The 16043-nt window shown below is 37.6% G+C and overlaps 1 protein-coding gene across 5 annotated transcripts in view; it reads right to left on the bottom strand.

Moving 5' to 3' along the window:
* Positions 1–408: 408 nt before the first annotated feature.
* Positions 409–16043, bottom strand: part of LOC110839559 (general transcription factor 3C polypeptide 1) — a 42829-nt gene continuing 27194 nt past the window's right edge. For all 5 annotated transcript variants that reach the window (XM_087340223.1, XM_087340251.1, XM_087340234.1 and 2 more), the window contains exons 22-33: positions 15433–15567; positions 14305–14474; positions 14110–14221; positions 13663–13871; positions 12702–12885; positions 11138–11227; positions 8481–9337; positions 7675–7831; positions 6170–6513; positions 4307–4499; positions 2128–2218; positions 409–842 (exon numbers count right to left, since the gene is read on the bottom strand). In XM_087340223.1, coding sequence (XP_087196349.1) covers positions 721–842; positions 2128–2218; positions 4307–4499; positions 6170–6513; positions 7675–7831; positions 8481–9337; positions 11138–11227; positions 12702–12885; positions 13663–13871; positions 14110–14221; positions 14305–14474; positions 15433–15567 — 2664 coding nt within the window. In that variant the 3' untranslated portion in view covers positions 409–720. The remainder of the gene's footprint in view (positions 843–2127; positions 2219–4306; positions 4500–6169; positions 6514–7674; positions 7832–8480; positions 9338–11137; positions 11228–12701; positions 12886–13662; positions 13872–14109; positions 14222–14304; positions 14475–15432; positions 15568–16043) is intronic.

Genomic DNA, 16043 nt, shown 5'->3' with positions numbered 1-16043 from the left:
AACTCAGAAAAACTGCTAAGATTCCATTAATCTGCTTTCCAAGTAATTTTACAGATTCAGTGCTCTAAATATTTTTCAATCTCCACAACATCCAAACCAGATTCATCCCAGTCAATCCCAAGGTTGAGTTAAATCAGACACACATAGATGGACAGGCAGACATGACCAGCCCTATATGCATCCATATCAGTGCACTGCCTGCAAAGAATGCATGAAAAGGAATCTAAAGACAACATGGCCAAGATATGAGACACAGACCTCTCAATACTAGCACCTACAAATGCCATCTTGAACAATCTCCCAGCCACTGAACTTGCTCATGATTGCTCTTTACTTCAAATAAACAATGCCTCCACCTTTCACTGTCAATAACATCAAAGTATGACTTACAGACTCAAGCACATGAAATATCATACAAGTGAATTACTTATATTTATAAACAACATTAATGGCATAGCATTGTGCATATTATTCTATTTCAAACTTTCAGTGCTGTTTCTCGCTACACTATTTTAAGATCATGTACCTTCCACTTGATCTGAAAAACTTGGAACAAATGCCACAAAAATAAATTTCACAAAATTTGTTTACGTGAACTATTTACATTGATCACACATCTGTTTCCACGATACATTACCTTAGAAAATTAATGAGGATCTTCTGAATGTTAAAATACAATTATAACAATCATACAATAAATTTATAACACACTATTATTTATTATGAACTCAGAAAGTCACGCTGATACACTTTGTCACCAATAAACTGACCCAGCCTTAAAACAGCATCTGGTTGTGGCTCCAGAATGATTTTTGCTTCATCTTCTGTCCCATCTGCAGGACCTGTCAACAAATAAAACAAGAAGTTGAGGGCAGAACACACAAAGCCTACTTACTTATGCAGCTTCCAGTCCTTTAAATATAATTTTTAATATCATGTTTAGGCAATGCAAATTTATAAACCCACAATAAGAAAAAGCAATTTAGATCTTGGGTTATCATGGGTTCGTGCAAAGATGGTCATGATCAAATCCTAATCGAACCAGGAATTTTTATTCCTTGCTATTGTAAATATTTTTTTAATGCAGTGGCTCTTGACTTACGTCATTGGCTGTGAAGTCTTGCTACGTAGTGAACTACTTTTCCGCCGAGTGGCATTGCCCAAGGTGCGCCCAATGGTGGCGAGTTCACATTGCACCCGCAATGATGATGAACATGAGAATGGAGTAGTTGGTGGGATGCCACGGAGAAACCCCGGAGCAAAACTCCGTGACGGACCACGGCCTTGCCCAACACAAGTTATAAATCCGGGCACCGCTGGGAATCGAACCCGGGACCCCAGGATTACAAGCCCAGTGTTCTGACCGCTAGACCACCGTGGCAGCTTGCAATTGTAAATATCATAGAAAGGATTCTCATGGCAGTGACAATGGCACATGGACTTGTAGGTATCTACACTTTTGGCCCTGAAGATAGACTATGTTTCTCCGAAATGTTATCTACCTAAAAGTTCATATGCCATTAAAACATTGATTTCTTACACACAACCCAGAAGACTGCCATTTTCATATGCTAACTTCATCCAACCTCCCCACTTAATGGTAACTGCACCTTGTCGTGGTGGTGGTGATCCCAAGAGCTATGCTGGCGGAAGCCTCCCCAGCCAGATTGGTCGAGGGGGAGAGGTCAGACTAAGACAGGTACCCTGGTCCTCCAGGTTGGGGGTTGGTCGCAAGGCTAACAACCTTGCAACGTAAAAAGGAAGATGTTTCGAAACCTCAACCTCGGACAGACAGACCTAACAGAAGGACTGAATGGAAAAGGAGAATTGAGGAGGCCATGGACCGAATATGGACCGGAGAGCCATAGAAGAAGAAGAACTTCATCCAACCTAACTCATTTCAAGCAAACCTTCCCTGTCAAGATGTAGACAATACAGCCTATAAGACCACTCAGACATCTCTGCTAGGAAAAGATTATACTTTCCACCACTAATCTGCGTATTTAGAATAATGATACAAAAATTTGTCTGTGTCAGTAATTCAACAAATGAGACATTTCTGTGGCTGCAGGAGTGTGTAAGTTTCATCTGTACAAATCTCAGTTATGTTAACCATTTTGCACTTACTTAAATTCACAGTAGATGGTTTTGAGAAAAGTGTCGTCCTACACGATTTCTTCACCACTGACAGCTTCACACATCCCAGCATTTGCAGAACCTATAAGGAAGGAAAACAGATTTTCAATACTGTGTGATATAGTCAAAATTCAACATTTACTGATACATTTTCATAAAGGTTCAACTGCAAAGTTTAAATGAAGTCCATCAAACATTTACTGACCACCAGATGGCAAGAGCCAAAAGCATGAAAATATTTTAAAGAGTAGGATAAAAATGAAATGCATTGTAACTTGTACCTATAATGCATGTTACTGTAACAGATCCAATTTGCTGTATTTCAGAACTGTTGGACTTACAATTGTCAGTCTGAAACTGAAATGGAATATGGCTTTCTGAATGAACACCTCAGTCTAACAGAGGTCCATGTATGTGAAAACATTATAACCACTTTCAATTAGTTTTATTTTTTTCAGTTTCTGAAGGCTGCTTAGTTTTGAAGGGGATCTGAAAGAGTTGTGCTTGGGTTTGGATCTATGACACAGCTACGAGACTGAGAATAATGAATGAGGCAAGAGAGGATGAAGGCAAAATGACGAGGCTACTTCATGTGAAAGAAAAACAACAGGATGCCTAAGACTGACACAGAGAGACCAGGAACAGTTGGAGGACAAAAACAAAAGGAAAGGGTGTGGAGCGAATGAAGACCTCTGCAAAGCAAAAGTTAACAAACATCTCATGATGATGGTGATGGCGGTGGTGATTATGATTATAAGGCATTAAAGGAAACTTAAATTACAAGATTGACTGCAAAGCTTATTAGATGCAAGGTTAAATGAAACTGTTACTATATATCTATAAATATTTTTTTTGTTCTGAGCAAAGACCATGACTTACAAGTAATTGCTTAAGTATCTGTCTTGTGAAAGGACTGAAAATTCAACATGACTATATACCAAAGCCTGCCACTGAACTGACAGTAAGTCAGTTGCATCTAGTTAACATCCTCACAACCTACTGTACGACACTAAGACAAAATTTAAACATTTTGCTTCCATCCCCTCCTCTGCCTTCCACAAGGTTTTTCAACAAAATTACGTCTTTCTTCCGTCTTCAGTATAAGTTCATACCTGGTTCTTTGAAATCACCTGACTTCACTCGGAGGAGAATCATATAAGTAACAAAGTTTCTCAAAACAAGAGACAAAACAATTAATTTAAATGAGATGTTACAAGGTTCTCACATAATAAATAAAATAAAATAAAATCCTGAGGTAAACATGTCAGCTGGAGGCACTGGAATTGAACACTAAGTTGAGAGACTGGAATGGAAGAAATGTAATTCTGTGATCTTTATACCAGGGCTATAGAAACTGATCCTTTGTGCAGAAAACCTTCAACCAAGAAATACGTTTGTAAAAACGATCACCTTATAACTTGCATTATTGAAATAGTTTGTTAATATGATCATATGTGGAGCTGGATCAAGTCCAGAAATACAGCAATAATGAATGTAATTCACCACTGTTAGAATTTTTTAGAGTGATACTAGTAGCAGGATTAATTAGTGGCACTCAAAATGAAGAAAGGCTACCACTCGCTGGTAAATGAGACACGGCAGAAGAGTGTAACATAGCAGGAGGATGCACTGTACTGGATGTACCATTCACCAGTACACACAATCACTTTTCTACTATACAATTTCATCATTATTTCTTTACATTGGGCGGAGGAAAAATGATCATCAACGCAATGACATAATAGCAAGTAACTGAACCTGATGATGGCTACATTGAACGAAAACATGTTGTTCTAGTAATGGACAGTGAACTGAATGTCAGGAAAATCTACTGTTACACTTACAGACATCTCCTATAATTTAACTATTTTTCACACTTTTAAACTAGTCATCATATTAAAGTCTCCCTGTAGATTAAAAATAATGTGTTTAGAATCTTCCAACTTCTGCACAAGTGCACAAACCTTTCTCAGTATCACAACTCCATTCTTTCAGGTAAATATTTTCATGTCACAGTAAAACACTATTGGTCATCTTTGTGACTGCATGCAATTCATTGGTATTACTTAGTTGGTCAATTCACATAGTGCTAATGCTTGACTTAGTCAATCCATATAATCCACTCTTGATTCCGCTTGTATATAAATCTTTGTAATCTTGCAACTGTTACCTCAATTAGTTCCCTCACTTGGTAGGGCTGCAGTGCTGGACTGAAGTGCTCTGCTATGCCTTTGATTGAGATTCCAGGTGTGTACATGGAACGACCTAGAACTGACCCCAGCATGCGATCAAGGACCCGCCTGTTGAGAGATCCATCAACTCGAACCCACGGTCTGATCGCCACATGTATCTTCTCCGATCCACTAAAGTCAGCGGAGTAACACATTAATCACAAATATAAGCATGTAATAGTCCACATACAGTTACAATAAATTATGTAAACTTAACAGAATTCATCAGGAGAATCCTGACTGCAGGTGTCAGAAGGCTAATGCATAGACAGCCAGTTTTAAACAAAAATGGAAAAATTAAAACATGGAAGGCAAAAGATCATGACAATAAAGAAGAATTCAAGGAGTTATTGAAGACAAAATTACCAAAAGAAGAATAGGATGGACAAAATGCTTTTTATAGAAACAACGGAGGTAGTACGTGGCTGAAAAAATTGGAGGAGGAACAAGGAGACACCACAGCGGACAAACAGAATAACAAAAGCTGAGGAGCAAAAATAATGCCCAGAAGGAATGGTTCAATGACAGAACTAATGATAAAAATAAAAATAAAAAAGATTAGATTAAGCAGCTAAACTTGAGAGAAGAAGGACATGGGAAAAATCTGTGATGGATCAGAAGGAAGATTATAAAGGAAAAGGACTTATTACATGCAGTGATGAATAAAATAAAGCCAATAAAAATGAAAAGATGGCCTGGACAAATTACACATGTCTTAAGACATAAATGGAACACTTAAGGATCTGTTAAAATACAGACTGATGGTCAATAGAATACAGACAATAACAGGGTTATAGAAAATGGTAATAGATCAGGCAGAGATAAATTTGCTAGATTTGTGAATAATGATAACACAACAGAAAGTAATAAATATCCAGAACATGAGAACTCTTTAGTCCACTGCACTTCAGAGAGAAAAAACATTTAAAAGGCGAACAGCATAAACATGTGCTACACTCTCCAGTACACGTATTTTCCAATGTATTCTCTGCAGTTCCACATGTATGTGGTCATTCACTGCAAACACAATCTTCAAACAAAGGATGGAGTGGATAAGCTGCAGCCTACAAAAGTTTAGTTTGGCCCACAGTCATAATAGCCTTTATTATTTGTTTACTTCTCATACACAGGATGCAGGAAGCATTACAACCGAAAGAAATTTATAAAATAAATAAAAGTCTAAATTTGATGGACATTTTAAATTTTGGGGTCCCCAGTATAAATATTTGCTGTCTTCAGTTGCTATTCCTGTATCTGTGTGTGAAGAAGCATAGTCCAGCTTACAGCTCATACCCCACCTGGATCAAATATTCGCAGCGAAACTAGTTCAGCATATTTAAAAAATATGGTGAGTTGGAGCAAATAATGGACAGTTATTTAACAGTTCACTTTCTTTGTGAGACTCTTGAGCTTGCTGTCACTTTGAAACAGACCCATCTGCCTCTCAAACAAATAATAACAGTTTGCTAATATTAAACAAAACCCAACAGAACTGAAGTCAGAAATGATTTTTCCTTGTAATCTGTTTAGTTCCCACAACATCAGTAACTGCTTAAAATAAAACTCATAGGTCTTACTGAAATATTCCATGTACAATTTTTTTTTTAGAAAATCAAAGTTAATTTTCAGTTTCATGCCAAGTTAAATCATAATGGACCAATATAATCTTAAATTAAATTCAATGAACGACTCACACCGAATGTCATCATAAGAACACAAAAGTAGTTTTGAAGATGCAAAATGTAGACAGGCAAACACACAGACATACATCTTATTCATTTTATACACTCCTCCTCCGTTACCTTAAATGCAGGGTCTGCACAGCTCGTTCAACTTCCCGAGCGGCCGCGAACAATTTTCGACGTCTCCAAGTGCGTATCCTCTCATGCGTCTTCTCAGACTGCTTCTCAGGACAATCCTGGCTGTCCTGAGCAGCCATCTTCATCATGGCAAGCTGTGGGGCGACCGGCTGTTTCTCACGTTCCAGTCGCAACAGTTTGTACGAATGGACCAGCCATGGTTTCATGAACATGTGATATATGTAATGCACAGTTGTCACACCTGAACGATACAATGCCTGGGACTTGGTCAATAATGCCAGGACCTCAGCCAATGACATCAAAGATTTGGGCTTACAGAAATTTTTCTGGAACAGAAAATGTAGATACTTTCATTTCTGCATAAACATTGTTGATGACATAGAAATTCCTTACATCTGTGCTGCAAGGGACATATTATAACTCAACCCACTTCCACCCAACACATCGCTTAAGACAAATTATTTAAGATACTGTCACGCATGAATGGTACAATGAACAGGACTTGGTTCATAATGCAAGGGGCCTTAGCCAATGACATTTGAGATTCAGGCTCTGGAGAATTCTTCTGCAAGAAAAATATCATTATTTATATTTCATATAATTGTATTTTTAGTCTAATTTTATTATTTTATAAGACAGTGTGATGTAATCCCAGATCATATTGTGGGTTCGCTCAACATGGATTTATTGTGCACTAATACTGTTGCAATTACAAAGACAATTGCAGTCAATTAATTATCCGTTTACTACAACAGAAAACACTAAAATAGTATCACTGGAAATATTTGTCCTTCTACTAGTTTTCCTTTTCTATCTCTGAACTGCACACAAAAACTTCACTGGCATCAAACACAGCAGTGTGCACACTGCTGTGCCACTACTAGCCACACAGATTCCGTCACGCCACTGCCTGTATAATTCCTCACTGTTTCTCCACTAGTTTAGTATTCTGTTTCATTTTGAAGTAAACCCCATTTAAGGTTTTTCTCAATTTAAGGTACAAAATGCTTGTTCCCCAGGCAAACCTAAAATGGGGATTTCACTATAATCATTATTTAAAGCTGTGTATGAAGACACAATAGACTCCAATCTGGGGGCAGATTAAATAGAGTCTATCTGATTTAAACAAAAATTAAGTTAAAAAATCTATTGCAAAAATTAGTGCATTTTAAAAAAAGGAATAATACAACAATGACATATTAATTAACTTATTAATACAAATCAGTTATTGCTAATTGTTGCAGTGGGGAAGTTTGAGGCTGCATCTAATAAATGTAATACAGATGCGCAAAAAGTTAACTACAAACTGTGTTCTTACTAGCCTAACGACATACACCCAGGCACTTTATTTATAAATACAAGTTTAAACATAATTTTAAAAAAATAATAAAAATCAAAGTCAAATGACAGGCTGCAGTAGCAAACAACAAACACACAGACCAAACTATGTTAAAAAACACACAGTAATGATAATTATGCAACCTCACCCTTAACTCCTTCATAGTAGCTCCAATCTCTTTCCTCTCCATAACAAAGGTCAATACAGCTTTAGCTTTCTCCCAGTCTAAATCTGTTGCCCCAGACGAAAAGAACAACTCTTTGACATCCTTCTCTGTTATGTGTTCATCTGACACCAACAAATTGCTGTGGAACAATGTCTTGTAAGTCAATTACACAAAACACAGGACATTCAGTTGATCGAAATATTCTCTGACTTTATGGAACCCAAGTGTTGATCACCATGCCCTCATAAGCTGCCATCAAAAGTTATTCTAAACCAGTTTAACACATTTCGGATTTTCAAAACCATTCTCTGTTATGTCCATTTTAATTCACAAGTTTTCTCTTCCCATGAGATTTTCAAACCAAAACATTGTATACTTTTTTATTTCTGTCATGTGAGCCACATGTGCAGCCAATGCGAACCTTCCCTAAGCAATCTTCCGAGCAAATATTAAGTGAAAATCACAAACTGTGTACCTCCTCATTATCCAACAGTCCCTACCTCACCATCAGCACATTCTCCAAAATGATTTGTTTCAAAATGACTTCTATCTCAATTCTTACGACAACTCAAGTACAACAACGGATAAATTTAGGTTGTGGACTGACAAATGAGAGGAAATGCAGCCATGTCCAGGCTAATAGGAAACAACAAATATGAAGGCAGCAGGTTCCCCAAAAACACTGCTAACCACCCACATGGAATCATAACCCATAATCTATAAACTGCATTACATTAGGGCAAATACAGTAAAAATTTACTTTGCTTATTGTAAAAAGGTACACTCACCGGTTGATTTCTTCCAACACCTTCATCGCCTCTTTGCGTGTTATCGGCATCAAGGCATCAAGCCCCTGTGAGGCTGAAGCATGACTGCCAGTGCGTTTAATTTCAGTTGCAGAAGCATGGCTCTGATCTGAGACATGCTTTCCACCTTGATCGGCTTCACTGTTTTGTACCGTTCCCCATTTGTCCCGATTAGTTTCATCTGTACCCATAACATCTACTGTTTCTTTCTCGACGGACTGACTGCTTGGAGAACTGATATCACCTTGGTTTCTACCTGCCACATCTGCTTGCTGTTTACTGCAGCATGCTTCTCCGCTTAAAACAGCTCCACTTTGAATCCCTTCACACCACTTGTCAGAGCTTACTTTCCTCTGAATTACATCCATTTTTAAGTGACCTTGATTGTCCACACTTTCAGTAGATGCAGTGTTCTCTACTTCTGAAATGCCATTCATATTTGTGTCACTGGAAGCAGAAACCTTCACCTTACAATACACTTTGCATGAGTTGACAACAAAAAAATCATGAGCATGTTGTTTCACTCCTAATCTGTCAGATTCTCCAAGTTCTTCCCGCATCATGTAGAGGGCTATTCTTGTTGCTGCTCGTGCAATGGCAGTCTGCTGGTTTACATTACTTGGATGTTCCTCCAGATCTTCCACTGCATCCAGCTCATCATCGTCCGGGTCGCCGTCCTCTGGATCAGCGTTCATATCTCTTGCTGCTGATGGCAAGTGTCCTTCCTTGGACAGCACATCTTCTGCTTCCATCAGATCCAAGTACGGTTTCTTGAAGAGAAGCGATGATGTGGCAAGCTCTTTTCCAGTTTTGTATGTCCGCAGAATGTCACAGTATCTCTGAAAGCCGTACGTCACAATGGAAATAACAAAACAAAAATAATCTTAAGTACAATAACATTTATAACTAAAGAAGAAATAAAATATATAAACACTTATACACAATATATATATTAAAACAAGCTTTAACTTCTATTCAGTTCAAGTCCAAGATTTTGGGGTATTCTATATTCTGAAACATGTACGTGGACTTCAACCAACATATTTCAAATTCAGAGTCATAGATGTTGTATGTGAGAAAATATTAATGTTGCGATTATGTAGTCAGTTGTCTTGTATGTTGAAAATAATTGGATTGGTTTTCTCAAAGAAGACTTTTCATAATAAAGAAACGTAATTGCAGTATCTTGAAACATGACACGATGCTTCCATTACCATCTCTCTCGTCACCTTACACAATTATTAAACAAGCTACAGATAAATAAATTTCAGTGATGATTCCTTATCAACTGATACAGTGAAACCTCGATGCATCGTTTTCGGCGGGGGTGGGAAATAAAAACGATGAATGCGGGAAAACGATAGATGCGGGAAAGCATTAAAAATTTTAAAAAAACAATGTTTCTCTTTCAAAGTTACTTCTTTTTACCAAAAACGTCTTTAATGGACAACTGGTTTGTCAAAACTTTACGTTTTAGACCAAACAGAGCACTTTCCACGTTCAAAATGTTTTCCTCGTCACGTTCACTAATATTAAGCGCATAAAAGAACGACTTCACTTTCGCCAATGCAGCGTGTGCTTCGGCAAAACTCGGCAAAGCTTCGGGCTCGCATTCGTCGTCTTCCTCTTCCTCACCACTCCAACCCCCTTTGCGGACAATAACAGGAAGAATGGAAATACTATTACTGCCGAACTCAACGAAACGTAGCTGTAGAAGACCCTGAACTGCTGGAAACAAGATGAACCAGAAGAATAAAAAGTGCTGCCAGCCTTTCCTTTGTACTTATAATAAAAGCATTTGTGAAGAAATTCACACTGCACATGCCATCTGGCATCGCTGGAACGAAATATGAGTGCACCCTAATTAAAATCATAAAATTTCTGACAATGAGCACCGCCATTCACTCCAACTATCACCCCTGCACCGCTGACCCTCATTCCAAAAGAATGTGCTGGTTGGGCGATATAACAGGTTACCGCTACTGCGTATTCCAAAAACATTGTGCGTCTTTCGGTATTAATTTATCTCAAAACCCAGCATTTTAATTTCTCAGAAACGATCATTGCGGGAAAATTGTTGGCCGGGACTAAGATTTTTGAACAATCGATGCGATAAAACGATAGTTCGAGGAACGATAGAAGCGGGAAAATGTAACATTATTTTATATGGGATGTATTCGGGACCGAACAAAACGGACGATGCATCCGGGAAAACGATAGTTCCGGGAACGATGGATAGAGGTTTCACTGTATACTATTCAACCAGTCATACCAACTGTCAAGGTTGAGCTGATACTGGTCATAGTGCCAGAAAAAGAGACTGACTCAGTAAACTCAATAAATCTACATTATTTGCTGTGCATTCCAATAAAGAGATGAGGTGAATGCAAGTAATAAGCTTATGATTTTGTTTCCTTTAATTTACACCATTTTTATCAGTCCCCAGAAAAGTGTAAGGACACGGCCCCACTGTGTGTCAGCAGAATAATGACCAATCGCTTGAACAAGGAGGCGGAGCAAACTCCTGAAACTCCACGACAACCAAATTTACCTCAGACAATGGACAACGGTGTGATGTTAACAATCAACCATTGCCACAAGCCTTTTGAGAACCATCAAGGTCAACAAACAACAAATACCTGAACAATTCTTGCGTACGTTTCATCCTTTTCTGACACTCTGGGATCTAGAATGATGACTTGCTCTGGAATTTCTATCTCAAAAGTCATCTGCAAGAAAGACAAAGTTATTATAAAACAAGTACTGCTGACAAGAACATCACTGTTACCAAACGATGTTTCCACTAGGAGAGTCACTTTATGAAAAGCCTCAACCAGTCTCCTCCATCCTCCATGCCTAAAATCTTCCTTCCCTTGATCTCACCAGTTGTGGTAATTTTCTTTTAGATACATTAATTTTCTAAGCTTCCTGAAGCAGGTAACTTATAATACATGTACCACGCTAAAAGTACGTACCCTGAAAAAACTAGCAGTGAACAGGTATGCCCTCTAAAAATTTCTAGCATGTGCTGATCAAACTAAAACCATCATAGAATTTTCTGTGTAAATCAAAATAAACACAAGACAAATCTGTAATATCTAGGAGTTTCTGTGTCTCACTCTGTAGCACATACAGCAATAAAGGTGGCACTAACTGAAACTATTGGTTTTAATCTGAACTGCTGTTTGTGTCTACTTTTCAAATATAATTTTTAAACCATGCAGAACATCTTAAAAGCACCCTTCAAAATCCAGCAACTAAATTCGGTACTTATGCATACATTTCCAAATCACAGTTCTTGTGCCAGGGCGTTTGTCTATTATTCACATGTCCTTTGCATTTGTACACCCACAAGTGTCTGTGTCTCATATTCTTATGTGCGGCTTGTATTATAAATTATCTTAGTGCAAGTAAATACGGTGCTCAAAACAAGAGAAGCACAGTGTCACTGGTTCAATGGATGGATGTTAAAGTGTGGGAATCTATTTTTTATTTATTTGTATTCTAGGATATTGTGCCATGCAGTCTGGTGGATTCTGACCAATGTTTCAGAGCAGCCTACTGCCTCCATCATCATGGCAATAGTATGCAAAGTGTGGGAAAGTTTAGGTAGATACAGGAGCAGGTTGGGCAAGGCTGAGCCCTGGCTGCATCAATGGGAGTGGGGAGGAGGGGGAGGACTAGACACATGGAAACAGGAAATACAATATGTGGAATAAAGTTAGAAAAAACATCTTAACATCAGCAGCATGAAATAAAAGAACAAAGGAAAATATAACAATTGTAATAAATAAATAAAAGATGAGAAAATAATAAAATAATGCTACACAAAGGATGGGAAGAAATAAACCTTTTAGAGCTGAAGTAATCAACAATGAAAATCACAACAACAAAACATACACAATGAAACAAGAAATAATAAGCAGGAAATATTGAAAGGAGAAATGAAATAAATAAACAGAATTAGAAGAACTGAATGAAAAATATCTAGTTTCACAGCCACACAAAATAAGAAATGCGATTACTTTAGATGCCTTTTGACAGCAGACAGGAAGACAAAGGATTCTGAACTGAATGGCAATGAGCATTATGCAAATTTAACATTCCACTCTGTATCCTATGAAGCTGATAAGGAATCATAAAATACAAACAGATATTTATACTAGAATGAGTCTGGTATCTGACAGCACAGGGCGAACCCACCTGTTTCCGAGTGAACAACTCGACGAGGGCAGCTGCCATACCACCATTTGTCACCACGGCTTCTAGGCCTGGCGTAGCAGCATCGTGATCGTGCTCAGCGAGCCACGTGCAGACCTTCTTCGCCATCAAGTAGCTCTGATAGAAAATCTCATGCTGATATTTTGTTTGAAGCTGGTACATGTAGCTGAAGATAGAAACATTCAAAATGCATAAAGCAGAGTCCTCCACAAGAAGCTGACAGTCGCTCAGCCGGCTTTCTACAGAACTCAAACATTCACAACAGACCACCACTAGACCCTAAAATTAGTCCACTGATTATGGTTCATGCTTTTACATCATACCACTTATTAACACTTCATGTTGCCTTTCTAAGTCACACACATGCAACTCACTGGAATTATAAGCATCTTTACACGTATCTGTGTTACTAGTCTAGTGTCTATATTCAAACTGAAGTGTGTTTGTGTCCTGTGCAGAAAACACTTTCATTATGGCATAGTCCATTAGCTTAGTTAAACTTTAAAGATTGAAAGGGACATCCGTCCTGTAACATGTAATTGTGAGAGGCTGAATGGGATATAACTGTCCTGTTATGTCATAGCATTATTAAAAGGTTTACATACTTGAAAAATAAGATGCTTTTGTGTCTGATGTGATTTTATGGGCTCTTTAGATTGCCATTAGTAATTAAAAACTGCTTTTCATTTGTCTCTATACATATTTTAATTTTTGTGCTATAAAAAGTCATCCCATAACCATGGAAATGAAATAAGGAAGAAGAAGACTTGCTCACTGAAATATTTGTTATTTCACTACAACAATTTACTCCACCCTGGGATAAATTTTTTAATGGTTTAATATATTATATAAGAAAACACAAGTAATTAATTACATAAAAAACTGCACAGACTTCTGGAAATGTTACAGGCATAATCAGCGTGGATCTGAGGAATGTCCTCACCTCACAGAAAGCTGATAAGGAGATGATGACACGGGCAAGAAGTTTCCAGTTTTCTGCTTCAGACGTATGTAACTCTTCTTCAGAGAAACCATCTGGTCAGAACGAATCTTGGCCATGGCAGAGCGAAGCAGGTTATCAGGATACTGCTGGTAAACTTGAAACAGCTGGTACGTGTATGAGGTTTTGTCCGAAACACAACAGAGTGAGCTCTAGAGCAATAAAATTACATTTAAAGCAAAATCAATATTAAAGAAACATAACAGAAATGGAGTACTTTCTATCAGAGCAACAACTCGCAAGTAAGACATAGGAAAAGTTGGCCAAATTAAATATACAACAGCATGAATGCGTACTATTTATGATAATATTTTTGATATGCCAACAATGTCATGCGTGCAATACTTCTGCCATCACAGCTTTAGCAAATCTTCTCCTTAGGAAACTTACATGAATAATAGCATTCACAACGGCACAGTAGATGTCCACCACATTTTTCACGTCCTGGAAACTTCCTTTTCTTTTAACTGTTGCTGGAGGATACAATAACTCATACTCCTTCCTGTAAGCAGTGCAACAGTTTTTACCGAAGTGTAAACAAAACACAAACAGAGCAGACAATTCCTAGTACTTATTTTCACTGACCTGAATTCTACTGGTGACTCTGGGATTATCTCATACAACACTTTGTAGTCTGATGGTTGAGGATTAAATTTACGCTGTAGAACACTAACCAAAGTCTTAAACTTCTCAGCAGTCATTTGTTCCAAATTTTCTGTGTTGTCAGTCCTTCTATGTAACTCTTGAATTGTATTCTGCAGAATCAAAATAAATTTTTAAACACGTATTATTTCAAGTCTGTAGTGTACCATCCTGGTGTGTCACGCTGAATTCGTGGTTTTTCTGCTTGTCAATTTTCACACACTGTATGATTATCCCTCCAAGTTGAATGTGTTTGGTGCGTTGTTGTAGAATGACGTGGGATATGGACCAAAGAAACATAAAAACATTATGATAATCACTTTAGCAAGGAATAATTTTTTAACCAAATTTTGAATGTTTTTATGTATAGTTAACATTATTACTGGATGTCAAAATGTAAGAACAGTAACTGATAACAGAATGACATCATTTGGACATGTTACTTGTCCTCATACACAGTGAAGGAATTATTCAGCTAATCTACTTAAACAAACAAGTCTTCTTCTCCTTCTTCTTCCTTATGTCATTTCCACACTCATGAGTTGACTTTTAATTAGCACAAAAATGAAACTGTGTACAGAGACAAATAAAAATCAATATTTTATTTAATAAAAATAGCTGAAAACCATTATTATATTAACATAAATGATGATATTTTATGTTAATGAATTGATAACCTAATTGTACTAGTGAGATTTGAAGTTGTCATAGTAGTGAATATGACAATGTTGTTCTTCTGGTTGTGACACTATGTGGATTCATAGGTAGACACCAATTTCCCTGATAATGGGGGCAGCAAGGACCTCTGAAACGTCAGTAAACTTCTACCAGACTGCCTGGAGCAACAACACAGAAGACAGCTATCTAAAGCCAATGAGTTTTCATGTTTCTGTGAACTCTTCAAATGCATGCACAAATTTTTTGACAGAAAATGAGCGACACTGATGCTCAATATCAAATGAAGCTACAGGCATAACAGCATGAATCTGTACTTCAAAGGCAGTTTTAAAATTGCATGTTTCACTATAATTATCCATCAAAGGTAGGAAGCACTGTGTAAAAGCAACTTACCTCAAACTGCTTGACAATGACTGGGTCCTGTCTCACAACCTCCAAGTGAAGGGCAACACTGTGAGCAGTAGCTGGATTCTTCATCATGTACAAAATCCGACGCTGACAAGCACGAGATGTTTTATTGTGAGAAGCCTGAACACAAATAACACAGAACATGATCTCTACACACAGCGCAATGGCAGTCACTGCATTCTACTAAACTTCCCAAGAACAAATAATAATGTAAAATCTATTTAACAAAATAAGTATCTAGTTAGAATCTATCAAGTTCACGTGGAATTTTTTTATTTACTGAAACTATCCCACTGGTAACAGAATCTATAAATTCAACACCACAATATCAACGCTTGCCACTGAACATTATCCTAAGCAAAATAAAATCTGGTGCCAGAAAGGTATTTATGGGAGACCATTGTTGCATCCAGTCACATCAGAACCCTGACGATGAGGATGGAGATGGTTCCCAAACCAATCATCTCTTAGCGCAACCAACTGACGCGGCAAATTGCCCGAGAAGATTTTACTGACTTTAGTCACCATAAAAGATTCAAATCATATATTAAGTCACTCACATCCATCTCATACCCAGAACTCATTTCAATCAGATC

Source organism: Zootermopsis nevadensis, unplaced genomic scaffold (genome assembly GCF_977971745.1).
Source record: "Zootermopsis nevadensis isolate Lab colony 2312 unplaced genomic scaffold, Znev_1.0 Znev_ptg000003l, whole genome shotgun sequence".
Classification (NCBI taxonomy): domain Eukaryota; kingdom Metazoa; phylum Arthropoda; class Insecta; order Blattodea; family Termopsidae; genus Zootermopsis; species Zootermopsis nevadensis.
Note: the sequence above shows the minus strand (reverse complement) of the source record. Positions and strands in the feature narration are given on the sequence as shown.